Source organism: Choloepus didactylus, chromosome 18, assembly GCF_015220235.1.
Source record: "Choloepus didactylus isolate mChoDid1 chromosome 18, mChoDid1.pri, whole genome shotgun sequence".
NCBI classification, from domain to species: Eukaryota; Metazoa; Chordata; class Mammalia; order Pilosa; family Megalonychidae; genus Choloepus; species Choloepus didactylus.
The window spans coordinates 31,122,331-31,141,655 of NC_051324.1; the positions used below are offsets into that span (position 1 = coordinate 31,122,331).

General features: G+C 37.2%; 1 protein-coding gene across 5 annotated transcripts in view; it reads left to right on the forward strand.

Annotated features, from left to right (window-relative positions):
- AP2B1 (adaptor related protein complex 2 subunit beta 1) overlaps nucleotides 1–19,325 on the forward strand; it is a 141,656-nt gene that overhangs the window by 39,438 nt on the left and 82,893 nt on the right. For all 5 annotated transcript variants that reach the window (XM_037810841.1, XM_037810844.1, XM_037810840.1 and 2 more), the window contains 7 exons: nucleotides 1,473–1,694; nucleotides 2,225–2,345; nucleotides 2,474–2,569; nucleotides 4,641–4,756; nucleotides 6,476–6,641; nucleotides 7,841–7,939; nucleotides 17,364–17,623. In XM_037810841.1, coding sequence (XP_037666769.1) covers nucleotides 1,473–1,694; nucleotides 2,225–2,345; nucleotides 2,474–2,569; nucleotides 4,641–4,756; nucleotides 6,476–6,641; nucleotides 7,841–7,939; nucleotides 17,364–17,623 — 1,080 coding nt within the window. The remainder of the gene's footprint in view (nucleotides 1–1,472; nucleotides 1,695–2,224; nucleotides 2,346–2,473; nucleotides 2,570–4,640; nucleotides 4,757–6,475; nucleotides 6,642–7,840; nucleotides 7,940–17,363; nucleotides 17,624–19,325) is intronic.

Here is a 19,325-nt window from a genome sequence, read left to right on the forward strand (position 1 = left end):
TTTTCTTTGACTATCAGAAATTGACTACTAAATTCATATACATATTACATATTTTAGTTCACAGAGTTGGAATTATCACCAAATTTTATTGAGCATGTTGTGAATATAGGCACCGTACTAGGCAAAGTGCTTACGAAGAATTGTTGGCTCTTCATTAAAGTTGACATATTTTAATTATGGTAGATAAGAACCTTCCTTGCCTGGCTGAAGCTGGTTTCCAAGCTACTATAATGTAAGTGCTCTTCACTTGTCTGGGAAATAGTTCCCTCTGGACTTAACTAAAGCTCACCCTGATAGTTTATTTCCATCATTCAAAGTACAAATATCTTCTGGAAAGAACTTTACCTAAAATTTTATTTTCTGTTTATTATTGACATCTCTCATTCAGTCATTCATTCAGCAAATAATTTTTCAGCCCATGCTATGTGCCAGACACTGTTCTAGCTCTTGAGGCTACAACAGTAGACAGAAAAAATGATAGCCCTCATAGAGCACTTATTCTGAAGGATGGGGCATGGGGGTGGAAGACAGTAAACAAAATTAATGTGATACATAATATGTCAGGTGATGATAAGTTCTAGGGAGAAAGGTGAAGTAGGGAAGGGCTCTAAGGAACAAAGGACATTTGGGGATGAGGGCTTGTAGTTTTAAAAATGGTGTCAGAGATTGCCTCAGTGAGAAGTCGGCATTTGTGAAAAGACCTGAAGGGGATCAGAAAGTCAGCCAAGTTGATATAGGAGGAAGGGAGAAAAACACAGCCTACTTATATGTATCCTTAAATGAATTTAGTCAGCTAGCTGCTTGTGTTGCTCAAGAGCTATCAAAAATAGATTAATTTCTGAAGAATCCTCCATAGATAATTAAATATCAAAGATTTCTCGAGGCATTTAAGGGCAGGTGGCAAGACTTAGGAGAAGGGGAAGAGGTTGGGAGAACATTGCAATGATGTACTGATATTAATTAAAAAAAAAAACTTTCAAAGTTTTCCTTTATATCCTGAGGGCAAGGGATGGGGTAGTTTTCCTTGCTAACCTATCTCCTTCTGCAGTTTTCATTGAAACCTTCAACCACAGGTTAGTTAGTATCTTTCACTATGAAATATCCCTTAGATTGCATAATTTGACTTCATATAGGTTGAGGAGAAGGGAGCTATGTATGAGTCAGGGCTCTTACATAATATGGGGGAGACAGAACAGGAAGGTAAATGGTGTGAGCTTCAAGTGCTTTCATTTTGAGTGTCCCTTATTGCTGGTTTCCTAAAATCTTCTGATGTCCCTGCTCTGCCTGTAGTTTGCTGGGAATGAGGCTTCTGCAGTGTTGGATCCCAGTTTTACTTAAGCATGAAGCTTTGACTTTCCTGATACTCTAATTTCATGATTCTTGGTTCATGGAACTCTGTCACATTACCTTATCGAATGGATTGAGCAAAGAAATTATAATACAAGATATTAATTTTCCTTTTCTGCCCTTAGCATCTGTGAGCGGGTAACTCCCCGGCTATCTCATGCCAACTCAGCAGTGGTGCTCTCAGCAGTAAAAGTCCTAATGAAATTTCTAGAATTGTTACCCAAGGACTCTGACTACTACAATATGCTGCTGAAGAAGTTAGCCCCTCCTCTTGTCACTTTGCTGTCTGGGGAGCCAGAGGTGCAATATGTCGCCCTGAGGAACATCAACCTAATTGTCCAGAAAAGGTTGGGAAATAGTGAATTGGTGATTGAAATATTTGTAATTTTGAATTAAGCTTATTAATAGCAATGTTAAATAGGCCAGCATTGTTCTCTTTTTTATAAAAGTATGTAAATGAAAATGATGTATGGCAGTACAACTTGCCCAGGATCAGGAGGTTAACATTTGATATTGGAGTGTTACTATAATAAGTGCCTGGCAGTGTTCTGCATTTTCAGTTTATTTTCTAAAGGGTCTCTTTCTGATATATACTACTATTGCCCACTTAATATGGTCCAGGCTGTAGTTTAGAGCAGGATTGTTGTTTTTCCAGCAGTTCTTGGCAAAATGTACTCTGAGTCTTAAAAGGGATAAAAATAATCTGCCAAATGGAACTGGTAAGAATAGAGGGGTGTAGTGAAAGTTTGAGTCTTTTTTAGGGGAAGAGGAGGGAATGAGGGGATGGAAAGGCACAGATTAGATATTAATACAGACTCAGAAGGATATATCAGTATATGCCTTCACCATCCTTATCTTGTGTTTCTGTGTACCACAGGCCTGAAATCTTGAAGCAGGAAATCAAAGTCTTCTTTGTGAAGTACAATGATCCCATCTATGTTAAACTAGAGAAGTTGGACATCATGATTCGCTTGGCATCCCAAGCCAACATTGCTCAGGTCAGACTTTAAGCTGACTCGAGTTTATAAGGACTTCGATCTTGGGGTCCGACTTTCAGAAGAAGCTAGGCCATGAAATTGCTGTTTGAGAATCCTTAACTGTTATCCACTTCCTGGATTTTTAACAGGTTCTGGCAGAACTGAAAGAATATGCCACAGAGGTGGATGTTGACTTTGTTCGCAAAGCTGTGCGAGCCATTGGACGGTGTGCCATCAAGGTGGAGGCAAGTGTCCATTGGCAGCTGTGATCTCATTATGGCATTAGAGCTGTTGTAGGTTTACAGAAAAGTCATGTGGAAAGTAGAGATTTCTCAAATACCTCCAACACATATGTTCTAGTTTGCTAATGCTGCAGAATGCAAAACACCAGAGATGGATAGGCTTTTATAAAACGGGGGTTTATTTCGCTACACAGTTACAGTCTTAAGGCCACAAAGCGTCCAAGGTAACACGTCAGCAATCGGGTACCTTCACCGGAGGATGGCCAATGGCATCCGCAAAACCTCTGTTAGCTAGGAAGGCAGCTGGCGTCTGCTCCAAAGCTCTGGCCTCAAAACGGCTGTCTCCCAGGACGTTCCTCTCTAGCAAGCTTGCTCCTCTTCAAAACATCATTCCCAGCTGCACTCACTTCCCTCTCTTTTGAGTCATCTCATTTATATAGCTCCACTGATCAAGGCCCACCCTGAAAGTGTGGGGCCATGCCTCCATGGGAACATTGCATCAGAATCATTACCCACAGCTGAGTGGGGCACACTCCAAACAAATCCAACCAGCACCAAAACCTCCGCCCCACACAAGACCACAAAGATAATGGCATTTGGGGGACACAATACACTCAAACCGGCACAACATACTTTTCCCTGTTATTATGCTTTTGCATTAGTGTGGGACCTTGGTTAAAATTGATGAAACAATATTAGAATTACAATTTTTAAATTGATGTTTATACCATGCATATAGTAAAATGCAGCCCATTTATACTTAATAATGAGGTAACAGAAAAGCTGATTAGGACTTCTGTGTTCATGGGCAGGGCTGTTAACTACAGGTTTCTGCTTTAAGGCAGGTAGTTGGGTTTTACTTGGAAGACCTCAAAGAACCCCTCTTTGGTTTTATAGGGCAGATTGGTTTCTAGTGTGGTTGCAGCCTTCCAATAAGTATTATGAGCTGCAAGTTATTTTGCTTTGCTTCGTCAGTCATGAATCCTCCATTTGTTTTCTCTCATTCAGAAATTTGTTGAAATTAATGATGGCCTCTGTTCACTATTATGGGTTTAGAATCTTGTTCTTGTTATTCATTTACTAGTGCTTTTTATTGAAGAGATTCTGTCATTTGGCTTGCAGAATTTCCCATAGTCTCTAGTCATGTCATTTATCTCATTCCTCTGTTCCCCTTATGTAATTAGATCTAGAGGCATGATTATATTCAGGTTCAGTGTTTTTGGCAAGAATACCTCTTAGATGAAGTTGTGTACTTCCTGTTGCTTCTTATCAGGATGCTCATAATGGGGTGACCCATCAGAGTACATTGTAATATATGATAGATCAGTCCTTGATATTTAGGATCTCTCATCTGAAACCCTTCTCCTTTCTTTAAACTATCACTTATAATTTCATTACATTTCTTTTGTCATTTGTATTCCCCCATACTTTCTTCATTAATAAAAGATTTATGATTAAACTCTATTTTGTAGGTGAATCATAGGCTCTGGAAAATTATGGTTTATCTGAGGTCATAGACTTTGTTACGTAGCCCAAAAGTTGGTAAATTTCCTTAGTCTAATAGTTCTTAGAGTTTTTTGGGTCACAGACCACTCTGGGAATCTGCGAGCTGTGGATCTGCTTGTATGCACATAGAAAAATTGGCATTTCATTCTAGGAGGTTTAAAGACACTTTCTTCCATCCCCACTCATCCATGAACTCCTAAGAATCTCCTATTTTGGCTTATTTAACTCTTTTTATTTCTATCCTCTTGGCTATCCAAGATGATTCTTCATTGGAACAGATTCATCTGTTGGCATATATATATATATATATATATATATATATATATATATATATATATATATATTTAAATGCAATAGCTTTTTTTGGGTATATTTTTTAATGAGTAAAATTTGGGGTATATCTAGAACTTCTCTATATCTGTACCAGATAGACTAGCCTCCAATATACCTTGGTCAAGTTAAGAGCCTTAACTTGATGTACTTGTATGTTTTAAAGTTGCTCTTTTTTATGTTGAGGTAGTATTATTGGATAGATCATCTGAGTTTTCATTTATATTCCTCTTTGCAGCAATCTGCAGAACGCTGTGTGAGCACATTGCTTGATCTCATCCAGACGAAAGTAAATTATGTGGTCCAAGAGGCAATTGTTGTCATCAGAGACATCTTCCGCAAATATCCCAACAAGTACGTCCGAATACTTCTATTCCTTCTTCCCCAAATCATTTAAGAAATGTTTAAGTAAGGTGCTTTGAAATTTGACTAGTTAAGAATCACTCTTGTTAATATGAATGGTCATAGTAGGATACTTTTTTATAAATCAGAAACATGGGATGGTTAGCACAGAGATTAAAACCTGATTTTTTACTCTGCTTTATTACTTTTAGAAGAATTGAAATTCTATCTGAATATTCACTTCCTATTGGCATATATTAAAGTTAAGCAGATTCTTTGGTGGCAAAATTAACATTAAAGAGGATAAAATATATTCCAGGTTGCCCTGACATAATCCTTGTTTATACCTTTTATCCAGGCATGATTAATGATTGTATTCCTTTTTCAAGTCTCAGAAATGTCTTCATTTGGTTGAAGTTATTTGGCTACCCTACCACAAAAGCCAGGAAGGTGACAGCTACACTGTTCACTTTGTCTATTACTTAGCACTTTGTAGGAAATTATGTAACATGTAACAAATTATCACAGAATTTCAGGCCTTTTTTGAGGCATTGTAGCTGCCCCAGTACAAATATGGAAAATCTACCCTTACTCTTCACAGATTTTTCAAATCAAGTCCTCTTAGTTTGTAAAGCAAAAATACATTCTTTAGGTTTGAGTGTGGAAGCAAGCAATTAAGGAATCTGAAAGAGTGAAATAAGAGCAGGCCTTATAAGCACTCAGAATCTCATTCTGCTTTGTAATCAGTAGCATTGTCTTCTATTGAAGGTTCTGATGAATCTATAGTGTTAAATGAGGCAACTTATTAGCTTAGTGCTATGCTTAGAAATTAATAAAAATATTTTAGCAAGACAGTAGTTTAAGCATTGTATTTTTTTTTTTGCTTAGGAAAGGTGTTTTTGTTTAAAAAAAAATATATATATATACACACACTTTTACCAGTTTCAGAAAAAGGGAAGGGTGGGTTTCTAAACTTGTTGATTAAGTTTAGAGATGTGTATCTCAATGTGATTGGTAGAGAAATGTATCCATTTCTGGTTTATGTTATTAAGGGTCTATGGCAGTTTAATGTTAAGAAAGGGAGCTATAAAGAACCTGGTTTAAAAAGTAGAAGGGGAAACAACTAAGTGTAGTTTTCAGTTGTCCATATCTAATTTATTATAAAATGTCATTCTGCTGTTTAAAACTATATTAACCAAAGAGATGGATTCAACATGGTAAAAAAGAGAACTAAAGACCTATAAAAATCAGTGTTTGAGTTACTTACTTCTTTGGAGAAACAAGTCACCAGTGTGGGGACCTTGGGAAGAGAAAACATAAAATCACATAAAGATGTAATTTAAGTTTGTAGTCTGAACATTGCTATTGTCTAACTGTATTTTCCTAAAAACAAACTGGGATTTCTGTTCTTTTCTACTATGAAGGAAAATAGAATAATAGAGAAGAAAATTCTCCAGTATAGTTACAGGAAAAATTGTTAGAATTACAACATAGTGGCATTATCTTACACCACAGTTTTAATTTTTTTTTCTTATAAAAAGAATATAAAGGTCTAGTTATTAAAACATAGTTGAAGGGAAATTTAAGACATTTAATAATCTTCTGGCTTAAAGACTAAGTGGTTTAGTGGTTTGATTTAGGGTGCTTTGTCTGTGGTTTTGTCTTTAGCCTTCACTATTGAATATAGTTCTTAGTTTTGCCTTCAGTAACCACAGTCTTTCATTATATCAGATATGAAAGTATCATTGCCACTCTTTGTGAGAACTTAGACTCACTGGATGAGCCAGATGCTCGAGCAGCTATGATTTGGATTGTGGGAGAATATGCTGAAAGGATTGACAATGCAGATGAGTTACTAGAGAGCTTCTTGGAAGGCTTTCATGATGAAAGCACCCAGGTAAGTTCTCTTTTACACCCTATGTTCTAGATCTCTTTGGGAAGATTTCAGGGAAATTAAAGGTTAGGCATTTTCTTCGGGGGGTGTGTGTGTGTTGTGTGTGTGTATGTGCATTTATATACAGTATAAATACTATATATCTTCCAAAGGGGATGACCATTTTCAGTTGTGCTGATTCCCAGTGGAAAGATCTGCATAACTTATACCAGTGGTTCTCAAACTTTAATGAACATCAGAAAGACCTGGCAGGCTTGTTAAAGCACAGGTTGCTGGCCTTACCCCCACAGTTTCTGACTCAGTAAGTCTGAGGTGGGGCCTAAGAATTTGCATTTTTAACAAGGTCCAGTGTGATGCTGCTCCTGCCTTCCTGGGACTACACTTTGACAACCACTGGCTTAGAGCAGTGGTTATTTTTTTCTTTTCTGTTACCTGAGGATGATTACACACATTCCTGTCAGTAATGACTGTAGCTCATTACAGTAGGGATTTTCATCTGGGGTCTGGGGTGGGAGCTGGCATTGCCATTTGAAAAGATTTTCTGTAGCTGGTTAGACTCCTTCCTGTCTTCTTGGTCTCTCCTCTACCAAAACTGAGCAGCACTGGCTAAAGCCATTGGCCCACAGAAGCTTTCCCCCTGGGCATTTTACTCACTGCAAATAGAAGTTCATATATGTATTCCACCATTGTAATTTTAATATGTCTGATACAAGGAACATATATAAGCCAGTATTAGCTTCATGGTTTCGTTATCTGCTGTGGTCTAGCAACTGATGCTCCTAATTGGCTGTGATCTAGTATAATTCTTGGCTCTTGCCCCAGTATGATAGATGATTCCATAGTTCCCCCGAAGCTGTAGCTTTTGGTGAGAAATAAATATTAAAGGACTTGGTCAGGGACCAGTTTTATCTATCAGTTATGTTAGCGTGCACTTTAAGAAATGCAGATGATTATCTGGCCCTGGAAACAAGCAAGCAATTTTTGTTGCCCAAAATAGAATTTGAGTATAGGAGACTAGGTAGTTTTCAGTTAACGAATACCTTTGACTACTATTCTTGATGCAGGCTGAGTTTTAACCTTTGTCTCTTAATCAAAATCAGAAGGACCCCACAGCAGTTCATAGTTGGAGAAATGCCGTGTTGGAGATGGCATGGAATAATGCAAATGCTGTTCATTTTATCTATTATGTTATGTCTCTTTAGGTGCAGCTTACTCTGCTTACTGCCATAGTGAAGCTGTTTCTCAAGAAACCATCGGAAACACAGGAGTTGGTCCAGCAGGTTTTAAGTTTGGCAACCCAGGTAAGAAACTGACATGTCTCGTTTTAAATGATAGGAAATTATGAAATACTTCAAGAAGGTTCTCTGGGGGAGCTTCAATTTGAAGAAGAGAAGTGCAGCCTTTATGTAAACAATGCTTTTATACATAAGCTGTTTGCATGGCTTTCAAATGAGTTAATTGACTACAGTTTTTTCATGATTGTTCATGAAAATTGAACTTAGACTCTTTTTTTTGAATTTTTATGCCTGATTTTCTTTTTATTCATAGTAAGCAAATGCTTCAATAGCCTAAGTTTCACAGATTGCAGCCATTTTGAAGAACTAAATGAACTTAGACTGTTTAATGAAGGACATTTCTGATATGAAAATGACATTGAGTTTGGCAGTGTCTCCATCTGGGTGACTCAATTTCAGCTTTCAAATGAAAGTATCATCGATGGTTGATGCCTCAACAAAGATATCGCATTTTATTCTCTTAGCGTGGTTGCCTATCTCTTGGAGATAATTTTAAAGTGCTTATACTGTTTCTTGAATTATTTGATATTTCTGGCCCTCCTGAGGGTGTGAGAAGAAAGAAGTTTAGATGGATTCTGATTTCAGGAGTTTGGCCACCAGCCTTAGAAATTAAATTACCATTTTAAGTCCACGGAAGCCAAAATAATCACTTTTTCTAATGTAACTGTAATATAATGATCATCAGTCCATCATGATTTAGTAGTTTTTAATTGAATTTGAGACCAGGCTGGCTTTAGCAAGCTATCAGAGCTGAGATGTGTCTCTACACATGGAATCTAATTCAGATATTCAATTTGCCATTTTTCAATTTCATCCCCAGATAGAGGTATATTATCAAAATTTAAAACTCTTTCACAGTACTTTGCCTAATTCTGAGCTGTCATCTTTCCTATTATTAATTTTACATCTTTTTTTATTTATTTGAAAGAGCTGTTTAAAGTGGTTTTAAAACTTTTTTGAGCATCTTACTTTGTCTGAAGCAAAGCAATTTCCATAGCCATCAAGGCAATGATTATTCAATACTATCCGTATTGATTGACTTCTTATGTCTAGATCCTTGATCACCCATTTGTATCTCTGTTAAGATGGATTCAAAACAGTTTTCTAAAAAGAATCTTGGCCTTGCTCCCTCTGCTCACCTCTGAATAGATGAAGATAGTCTTATATTCAGGCAAGTGTCCTTGGTAGGTTCCTTTGTTTTTACAATTTCTCAACCCTAGCTCCAGCTCCATTGTCTGTTAAGGCCTGTGTGTCTGTATTTAACAGGCAGCTGTATTCTGGATTCTTATTAAAGTTCAAGTTCAAGCTCCTTACCACCCAGTGTTTATCAAAATTTGACTACAATTAAATGTTAAGTGCTGACTGCTTAAAGGATACAGAGTCCCTCCGTTCTTACACTCCTGAATCAAGCCAGTTTAGCAGAGAGCTGGGAACCTGCATGACATTGTTTTTAACCCTTATTAGAGTTGCTTTTACTGATGTACACCAATACCATCAGCCTGTATTAGGGTTGTCATGGGAAACTATCCTATTTGGATCTTTTGTCAACTTGATGTCAATGTCTTTTATTCCATTTTATGTTTTCTTCTTTATGAGGCCCCATGAAAGAAATTGCTAACAAGTTTTGGATTTTCTTGTGCATTTGTTTGTGATTGACTATCCTTTTGAGTGGCTTACCTGATGAGGTTTCTTTTTATTTTTTTTTCCATTTTTATTGAGATTGTTCAGATACCATACAATTATCCAAAGATCCAAAGTGTACAATCACTTGCCTCTGGGTACCCTCATACAGCTGTGCATCCATCACACTTAATTTTTGTTCAATTTTTAGAAACTTTTCATTACTCCAGACAAGAAATAAAGTGAAAGATGAAAAAAGAAAAAAAGAAAAGGAAACTCTAAACCTCCCCTATCCCTAACCAGCCCCCCTCAATTGTTGACTACTAGTATTGATATAGTACGTTTGTTACTGTTTATGAAAAAATGTTGAAATACTACTAACTGTAGTATATAGTTTGTAATAGGTATATAGTTCTTCCCTATATGCCCCTCTATTATTAGCTTCTAATTGTATTGTCATACATTTGTTCTGGTTCATGAAGTGATTTCTAGTATTTGTACAGTTGATCATGGACATTGCCCACCATAGGATTCAGTTTTATACATTTCCATCTTTTGACCTCCAACTTTCCTCCTGGTGACATATATGACTCTGAGCTTCCCCTTTCCACCTCATTCACACACCATTCAGCGCTGTTAGTTATTTTCACATCTTGCTACCAACACCCCTGTTCATTTCCAAACATTTAAGTTCATCCTAATTGAACATTCTGCTCATACTAAGCAAGAGCATGTACATTTCTTCCACAAGGCAGGAGGGAGAGTCAAAGAAGGTAGAGAGGCAAAAGAAAGAGGAAACAAAAAAAATGACAGCTAGGAAGCAGCAAAAGGAAAAATAACCTTAAATCAAAGTAGAATAAAGAATCAGACAATACCACCAATGTCAAGTGTCTAACGTGCCTCCCCTATCCCCCCCTCTTATCTGCATTCAGCTTGGTATATCACCTTTGTTACATTAAAGGAAGCATAATACAATGATTCTATTAGTTACAGTCTCTAGTTTATGCTGATTGCATCCCTCCCCCAATGCCTCCCCATTTTTAACACCTTGCAAGGTTGACATTTGCTTGTTCTCCCTCGTAAAAGAACGTATTTGTACATTTTATCACAATTGTTGAATACTCTAGATTTCACCAAGTTACACAGTCCCAGTCGTTATCTTTCCTCCTTTCTTGTGGTGTCTCACATGCTCCCCATCTTTCTCTCTCAACCGTAGTCATAGTTACCTTTGTTCAGTGTACTTACATTGTTGTGCTACCATCTCCCAAAATTGTGTTCCAAACCACACACTCCTGTCTTCTATCACCCTGTAGTGCTCCCTTTAGTATTTCCTGTAGGGCAGGTGTCTTGTTCACAAAGTCTCTCATTGTCTGTTTGTCAGAAAATATTTTGAGCTCTCCCTCATATTTGAAGGACAGCTTTGCTGGATACAGGATTCTTGGTTGGTGGTTTTTCTCTTTCGGTATCTTAAATATATCACACCACTTCCTTCTTGCCTCCATGGTTTCTGCTGAGAGATCCGCACATAGTCTTATTAAGCTTCCTTTGTATGTAATGGATTGCTTTTCTCTTGCTGCTTTCAGGATTCTCTCTTTGTCTTTGACATTTGATAATCTGATTATTAAGTGTCTTGGCGTAGGCCTCTTCATATCTCTTCTGTTTGGAGTACGCTGTGCTTCTTGGATCTGTAATTTTATGTCTTTCTTAAGAGATGGGAAATTTTCATGAATTATTTCCTCTATTATTGCTTCTGCCCCCTTTCCCTTCTCTTCTCCTTCTGGGACACCAATGATACGTACATTATTGTACTTTGTTTCATCGTTGAGTTCCCGGAGACGTTGCTCATATTTTTTCATTCTTTTCTCCATCTGCTCCTTTGCATGTAGGCTTTCAGGTGTTTTGTTCTCCAGTTCCTGAGTGTTTTCTTCTGCCTCTTGAGATCTGCTGTTGTATGTTTCCATTGTGTCTTTCATCTCTTGTGTTGTGCCTTTCATTTCCATAGATTCTACTAGTAGGTTTTTTGAACTTTTGATTTCTGCCCTATACATGTCCAGTTCTTCCTTTACAGCCTCTATCTCTTTTGCAATATCTTCTCTAAACTTTTTGAATTGATTTAGCATTAGTTGTTTAAATTCCTGTATCTCAGTTGAAGTGTACGTTTGTTCCTTTGACTGGGCCATAACTTTGTTTTTCTTAGTGTAGTTTGTAATTTTCTGTTGTCTAGGCATGGTTTCCTTGGTTATCCAAATCGGGTTTTCTCAGACCAGAACAGGCTCAGGTCCCAGAGGGAAGAAATATTCAGTATCTGGTTTCCCTGCGGGTGTGTCTTAGAAAATTGCTCCACCCTTTGATGCCTAGGGTCACTGTGCTTTTCTGCCCAGCAGGTGATGCCTGTTAGCCTATAATTCTTGACTGGTGTGAGGAGGTATGGCCGTGTTCCCCCAGGCTCTGGGGTCTGGTTCTGAATGGAAGGGGCCCCACCCCTTTCCTCCTAGAGAGGACAGACCCCTCAGGTGGAGGTCATTAGCATTTCATTGGTCTCGCTCTCTGCTTGTGCTGTCTCCGCCCTTCCCTGAGTCACAGCCCTGGAAACTGAAAATGACTGGGGCTTTCTCCACTGAGCCGAAAAAGAAACAGATAGTCCCCTTCAGACCCAGTCCAAGGCAACCCTCCGGCTCTCCCAGATCAGTAATCACCCAAAGCCTCTGCCTGTTTTTTGGAGCTGCGTACCTGTAGTGAGCAGTTTACACTCGCTACTTAAAACCCCAGTTGGAGCTCAGCTGAGCCGTATTCGCTTGCTGGGAGAGAGCTTCTCTCTGGCACTACGAGGCTTTGCAGCTCGGGCTATGGGGGAGGGGGTCTCCCGACCTGGTTCCGCAGGTTTTACTTACAGATTTTATGCTGTGTTCTCAGGCATTCCTCCCAGTTCAGGTTGGTGTATGATGAATGGATGGTCTCGTTTGTTCCCCCGCAGTTATTCTGGATTATTTACTAGTTGTTTCTGGTTTTTTGTAGTTGTTCCAGGGGGACTACTTAGCTTCCACTCCTCTCTATGCCGCCATCTTGCCCCACCTTCGAGGTTTCTTTTTCAAATTGGTTATTAGAAACCTTAGAATCTCCCATAGACAATATATGTGACATTGTGACATGCAGTTTCTGGCTCTAGCTTTAATTATGCTCTCTAGCTTTAGAAGTATTTTTGTCAGCTTTATTAATCCTTTCCTAGAATAGGACAGGTAAAAATACACTGATAGACATCTTGATTCTAGACTTTGTATACAGGGGCTAGTGTAGAGTCTTAATAACAACAGTCACTTGTTGTATAGTGCTTACTGTTTACCAGGCATTCTGTTAAACACTTTGTATATTAACTTGCCTAGTCCTTGCAACAACCCAGTAAGGGTTAGTACAATTACTATTCCTATTTTACAGACCAGGAAACTGAGACCCACAGAGGCCCAATTAGTATGGGGTGGAGCTAGGACTCAGTCCCAGGCACTATGCCTTTATCCACTATGCTACCTCTCTAGTTTGAAAGTTAAAAATTTCTTGGAGGGTATGCATTACCTGTCTGAAGCACCATTGTACTTAAGCCAACATATATAAGTAAGTTTACTAGTTTTAAGATCTTTATACATGGTTATTTCATAATTGGCTATAATTAGTAAGCAGTTTCTCTAGGCTTGCCTTTCTGTCCAATTAATTAATGACATCTGAGGAGTTAACATAGAAGGGTAAGCTCATTTATGTAATAATTTGGAAGTTTTCTTTTGGATTTTTTCTCAAATTTGCGAAATAAGAACCTAATATTTATGGTTGGTGAGTACCAGTTTAAATTGAGGCAGTGTGATCCACTGGATAATGTTAATTTTAGTTGGGTGGTGAGGTTGTTTCTGCCACTTCCATTGGTTCAGGACATGACTGAACAAATTTCTCTTTCTTGTTGCTGTTCTTCTATCTCTCCAATAGAGATAATTAATATTGTTCTTTATGTGTACTGAGAAGTTTGTGAAATGTGTGTAAAATCTTTGTACTTCTAATTTTAAATAACATGATGGGATGGTTTGAAATAATATTAATCCACATCCTTATTTCAAACATTTATTTATTTATTTATTTATTTATTCATCCATTCATTTATTTATTTATTTTGGTTTTGATAGTCTCTTAATATTATAGAGGATTTAGTAAAGAATACACACAGAAGTGTCCATGCCTTTTAATTTCTTTTTCTGGTGCATGGGAGAGAATTCTTTATCTCAATTTTTCTACCTATGAACTAGGAACAACCATCATCAAAATCACCTGGGCTGTTTGTTAAAAATGCAAATTCCTATGCCTCACCTTTTTTTTTAACTTTTTATTTTGAAATAATTTCAACTTACAGGAAAGTTGCAAAAATAACACAGACCCCACACAGAGAACTGTCCCATACCGGATTCCCGTACTCCTTCCCTCAGATACCCAGATCCATTGACTCTTAACATTTTACCACCTTTTATTGCCCTACTTTAGACGTAATGAATCATAATCTCTGTGGGTATGGCCCTAGAATCTGCACTTTTAATAGTTTTCCTGGTGTGTTTAAATTTTAATGAACATTATTTTTTTAAAAAACTACTGTCTTAGAGCTTGCCTGGTAAGGATTGTTTTGGAAACTCTCAAATGTCTAGAAATTTGCTATTAAAATCTTGAGGAGGTCCTATGAGGCTAGCAATGCAGGAGATGTCAAATTTTGAGTCACCAAACACATACTGGCACCTTAAGACCGTAAAAGGGCCCTATTTTATCTGTCACAGGTCTTAACTGGGCCTGACTTATTGAGACCTTCATATGAATAAAGAGGCAGTGAAGTCAAGCTCACAGTAGTCGTAAGGAATCTGCCCCCAAAGCAAGAATTCAGGTAGTAGGAGATCCTTGCCTACTCAGAAATTTTGCTCTCATAAGATTATAAGGCATTGTTTAAAGTTTAAATCCCTTCTGGGATTTAATTCTGTCACCAGCAGTTTACCCTATTGCAGCATTTTTGATTTGGCAGAGCTTACTCATAAACCTCTTTCACAGAAGTATGTAATTTTGTTAATTCCCATAGGAATTTTTTCTTTTGATACTTGGTTAAATATTTGCATGATAGATGAAAGAGAAATAATTTGAAGTAAAAAAAAATTATCTTGAGCAGGATATTATTAAGTTTTATTTAATATACTTAACCATATTACAGTCTATAAAGACAAACTGAATTTGGTTCATTATAAGTGATAGGCAGTGTTTATTTTAATTGTATAAGAAAAAGCATGATTTGTCTACAAATTCAAAGTCACAGGCTTTGGCGACTATGTAAGATTAAAACTTAACTTTTAATTTGTGTATATAAAAAAAGAGGAAAAAATTGCTTTTGTGACCTGATGCTTTGAGAGCCTTGTATTTTGCCTTTTAAAAAAAATCAACTTGTTTATGTTTTATAGTATAAGATTTGTTTCCAAATTAAGATCCACTACAAGTGGGAAGGTTTCACGTAGCTATTTATAAACACTTCCTTGGGAGCAAAGTATCCCCCATCCCCAAGAAATCAAAACAAAATCAACTAAACAGGATATAGTTATCACTGATTCCTTTTTTTAACCTTGTCATTTCAAATATTAAAGATGTTTTTATATGATGTATATATATATATGCATTTGTGTTAGAATAATGCAACCTATGAATGTAATAAAGATTATCTTGAGGTAAAAATGACCATTTTTCTACATATTAATTAACATACTTGTTCTAGTTTGCTTATGCTCCTGGAATGCAAAACACCAGAGATAGTTTGGCTTTTATAAAGGGGTTTATTTGGTTACAAAGTTACAGTCTTAAGGCCATGAAGTGTCCATGGTAACACATCAACAATCAGGTATCTTCGCTGGAGGATGGCCAATTGCATCTGGAAAACCTCTGTTAGCTGGGAAGGCACGTGGCTGGCGTCTGCTCCAAGTTCTGGTTTCAAAGTGGCTTCTTCCCAGGGTATTCCTCTCTAGGCCTTAGCTCCTCTTCAAAATGTCACTCTCAGTTGCTCTTGGGGCGTTTGTTCTCTCTTAGCTTCTCCAGAGCAAGAGTCTGCTTTCAATGGCCATCTTCAAACTGTCTCTCATCTGCAGCTCCTCTTTCAGCTCTCTGTGCGTTCTTCAAAGTGTCCCTCTTGGCTGTAGGAAGCTTGTGCCATTTGTCTGAGCTTATATAGTGCTCCAGTGAACTAATCAAGGCCCATGCTGAATGGGCAGGGCCACACCTCCATGGAAATTATCCAGTCAGAGTTGTCACCTACAGTTGGGTGGGTCACATCTCCATGGAAACACTCAAAGACTTACAATCTAATCAACACTAATTATATCTGCCATCATAAGATTGCATCAAAGATAATGGTGTTTCAGGGGACATAATACATTCCAACCAGCACAATGCTGTATTTCATCGTTTTTTATTTTTTATCTTTAACGAAAAACCCATTATGAGTGTGAATTAAACAATATATGACTAAGGGGAAAAAGAAGGAATATAGTTGAAACCCATCAAAGTGATTGCTGGTATTGAGCTAAATGATAATTGTCTTAAGTAGTTAAATTGTGAACCATTTCATCTGTTCACTTAGAAACTCACTTGGAAGCCCTTAAGTTGACCTATTTTGAAGAAAATATTTTAATTTGTGTGTGTGTGTATGTGTTTTGAATACGGAAATTAAAATGGAATATTGTTGCCTTTAATAACATGAGGTCTCAGGCACAAATAAATGCTGTTATTTAGACATACTCAAAAGAGATAGATACCAGGGTATTTATTTTCACTTTGTAGTAATCATAGAAAAGCAAATAGAAAGCATGAAGAAAGATGCAGCAACCTAAATGTATATCAGTAGGAGACTAGTAAATAATAGTGCAGTGGTGTCAGTACAGTGAGTAACTGCAGCTGTTTGTACAAATTTGGAAAGCAAGTTGCAGAACAGTATATAGAATATGAAACAGTTTTTGTGTAAAATGAATATTTGTATGTGTACTTGGAAGCTGACTGAACAGATATATACTACACTGTTAACAGTAGCTACTTTCGGGGTGGGGGATTTAGGTGGGGTGGGATTGGCAGATTGGGGAATATTTTTGTATTATACACTTCAAAGTTGTGCTGCGGTGGTGGTAGTAATTTTTTTTTTTTTTAAATACAACTGTGTTTAAAACTATTTAAAAATCAATACAGCCTAAAACAAGATCACTAAATTCAGTGATGTTCTCTCTTAAAAAGTTCTTATTATTTAGATAATAGTTCCTCTCATACTATATTATATAATTGATCACCTATGTGTTCTTTATAGTCAGGCACTGTGATTTGTTATCTTTTTATTTCTAGGATCTAGCCAATGTCTCCCATAAGAAACACTTAATAGATATTTGAATGAAGAAAGAAGGTAGTGATGAAATTTATGTAAGACACATATTAAGAGTAATCCAGCTAAAATTTATTGCAATTGAAATTATACCAAGGCCATCTCATGCGGTTAACTTTGACCAAACTAAACTTATTTCCTTTTTCCAACTTCTCTCTGAATTTGAGTCTTAGAACCAAATCCATCTGAATTTATGCTGAAATTCCTTGAAACATTACAAGTTACAAAATTGTGACTCTGTATTAAAACTATGCTAGGTCTAAATAAAATATTTTCTTAATGGCAACTTGACGTAAATCACTACAATCTTGCCTTGACAATAAATTTGGCAGTTTGGGTTTCTTTATGAAGAACAATTCCTGCTAAACCTTCTTGCTTTTGTCTTTTCATTAGGATTCTGATAACCCTGATCTTCGAGACAGGGGCTATATTTATTGGCGCCTTCTCTCAACGGACCCTGTCACAGCCAAAGAAGTAGTCTTGTCTGAGAAGCCACTGATCTCTGAGGAGACAGATCTTATTGAGCCAACTCTGCTGGATGAGCTAATCTGCCACATTGGTTCTTTGGCCTCTGTGTACCACAAGCCTCCCAATGCTTTTGTGGAAGGAAGTCATGGAATCCATCGCAAACACTTGCCAATTCATCATGGGAGGTAAGCAGGTTAACTAGGTTTGAGTGAGAAGTGACTGTTTAGGCAGAGTTGGTCTTCCTTGTGCTTTTCTGGCCTGGAGAAGAACTTGGCTTTGCATTCTGCAAACCTACCACTGTTCTCCTGGGGGTTACCTCTGCATACCAGTAACCATACACACAGTGGGTGAAAGGCCGCTCTTGTTTCCCTCTCAGAGTAGATAAGATTATGGCTTTAAAAAATTGTGATGGAGTAAACCTAAAATGATAAAGTCTGAAAGTTGGCTAGGTCACCAGTAAATGAGGCCAGAAATATTCCCAGGGTTGAAAACTAAGAAAAAAACCTCTATGTACATTTAGCTGTATGTGCATTGTCTTTTTTTTTTTTTAATGAAGATTTATTCACATACCCTACAATCATCCTAAGTATACAATCAATTGTTCACATTACCATCATATAGTTAGTTGTTCATGTGTCACCCCGATCTGTTTTTTGAACATTTCCTTGTACCAGAAAAAGTGAAAATAAGAATAGAAAAATAAGAGTGAAAAAAGAACACCCAAATCCTCCCCCTAAGCACCCTATTTTTCCTTTAGTTTTTTGCTCCCATTTTTCTACTCATCCATCCATACACTGGGTAAAGGGGAGTGTGATCCACAAGGTTTTCACAATCGCACTGTCACCCCTTGTAAGCTACATTGTTAAACAATCGTCTTCAAGATTCAGGGCTACTGAGTTGTAGTTTGATTGTTTCAGGTATTTACTACTAGCTATGCCAATTCATTAAAACCTAAAAAGAGTTATCTATATAGTGTGTTAGAATGCCCACCAGAGTGATCTCTTGATTCCATTTGGAATCTCTCAGCCACTGAAGCTTTATTGCATTTCATTTCACATCCCTCTTTTGGTCAAGATGTTCTCCATCCCACGATGTGCATTATCTTTTACTGTAACTTTGGTTGAGGTTTATGGGTAAAATTAGTAGGTAATGTTTCTCTTACCATGTAAAGCTATTAATGAAATAATATTTGCCAGATTGTTTTGCAGAAGCAACTGAGATTCTGTGTGAACATAGTTTTTCAGTTACCTGTACCTTTTTTAACAAATTAAAATGATCACATCAGTAAGGAAAGTCTATTATGAACAGGCTCTTGGGTAACATGGAACTCTTGCTTTGCTGCGATCTTAAAACTGTTTAAATTTTAAATAGTCCAATGAACTCCTATAATGGACATCTTGGAATCTTTTCAGACTCTCCTTCCTTCATCATAACAAACCTTAAATCTAAGTAGAAATTGACCCCAGAGTGGTTAGAATAATTGGGCTTCCGTTAATCGGTGTCTTGTACCATTGCCTGATGTATATTGCTGTTTAAATGGTTCATGAGTGGCCAAAGCATATGATTTATTGCTTTACAAATTAGTGTAGTCAGCATTTTGGGCTTTATTTAAACAGACTGTGAGCACAGATAAACAAAAAGTAAAGGACAACAGGCAACAGCCAAGTAAATGATGATTAATCTTTTGTTAACCTTTAATTTAGTTGAATCTTTGGCTTTATTGGGCAAGAACTGTGATTTTAACCCAAAGAAGACTTGTGGCTTCGTAATAAGTTTGGATATTGGTCCTTGTATGCAAACATATTTAGCATTCTCTCTAGATATGCCTGTTTGACTTCTAAGAATGTCTTCCAGTCTGTGCTTCAAGTTTTTATATAGGTGTGGAGT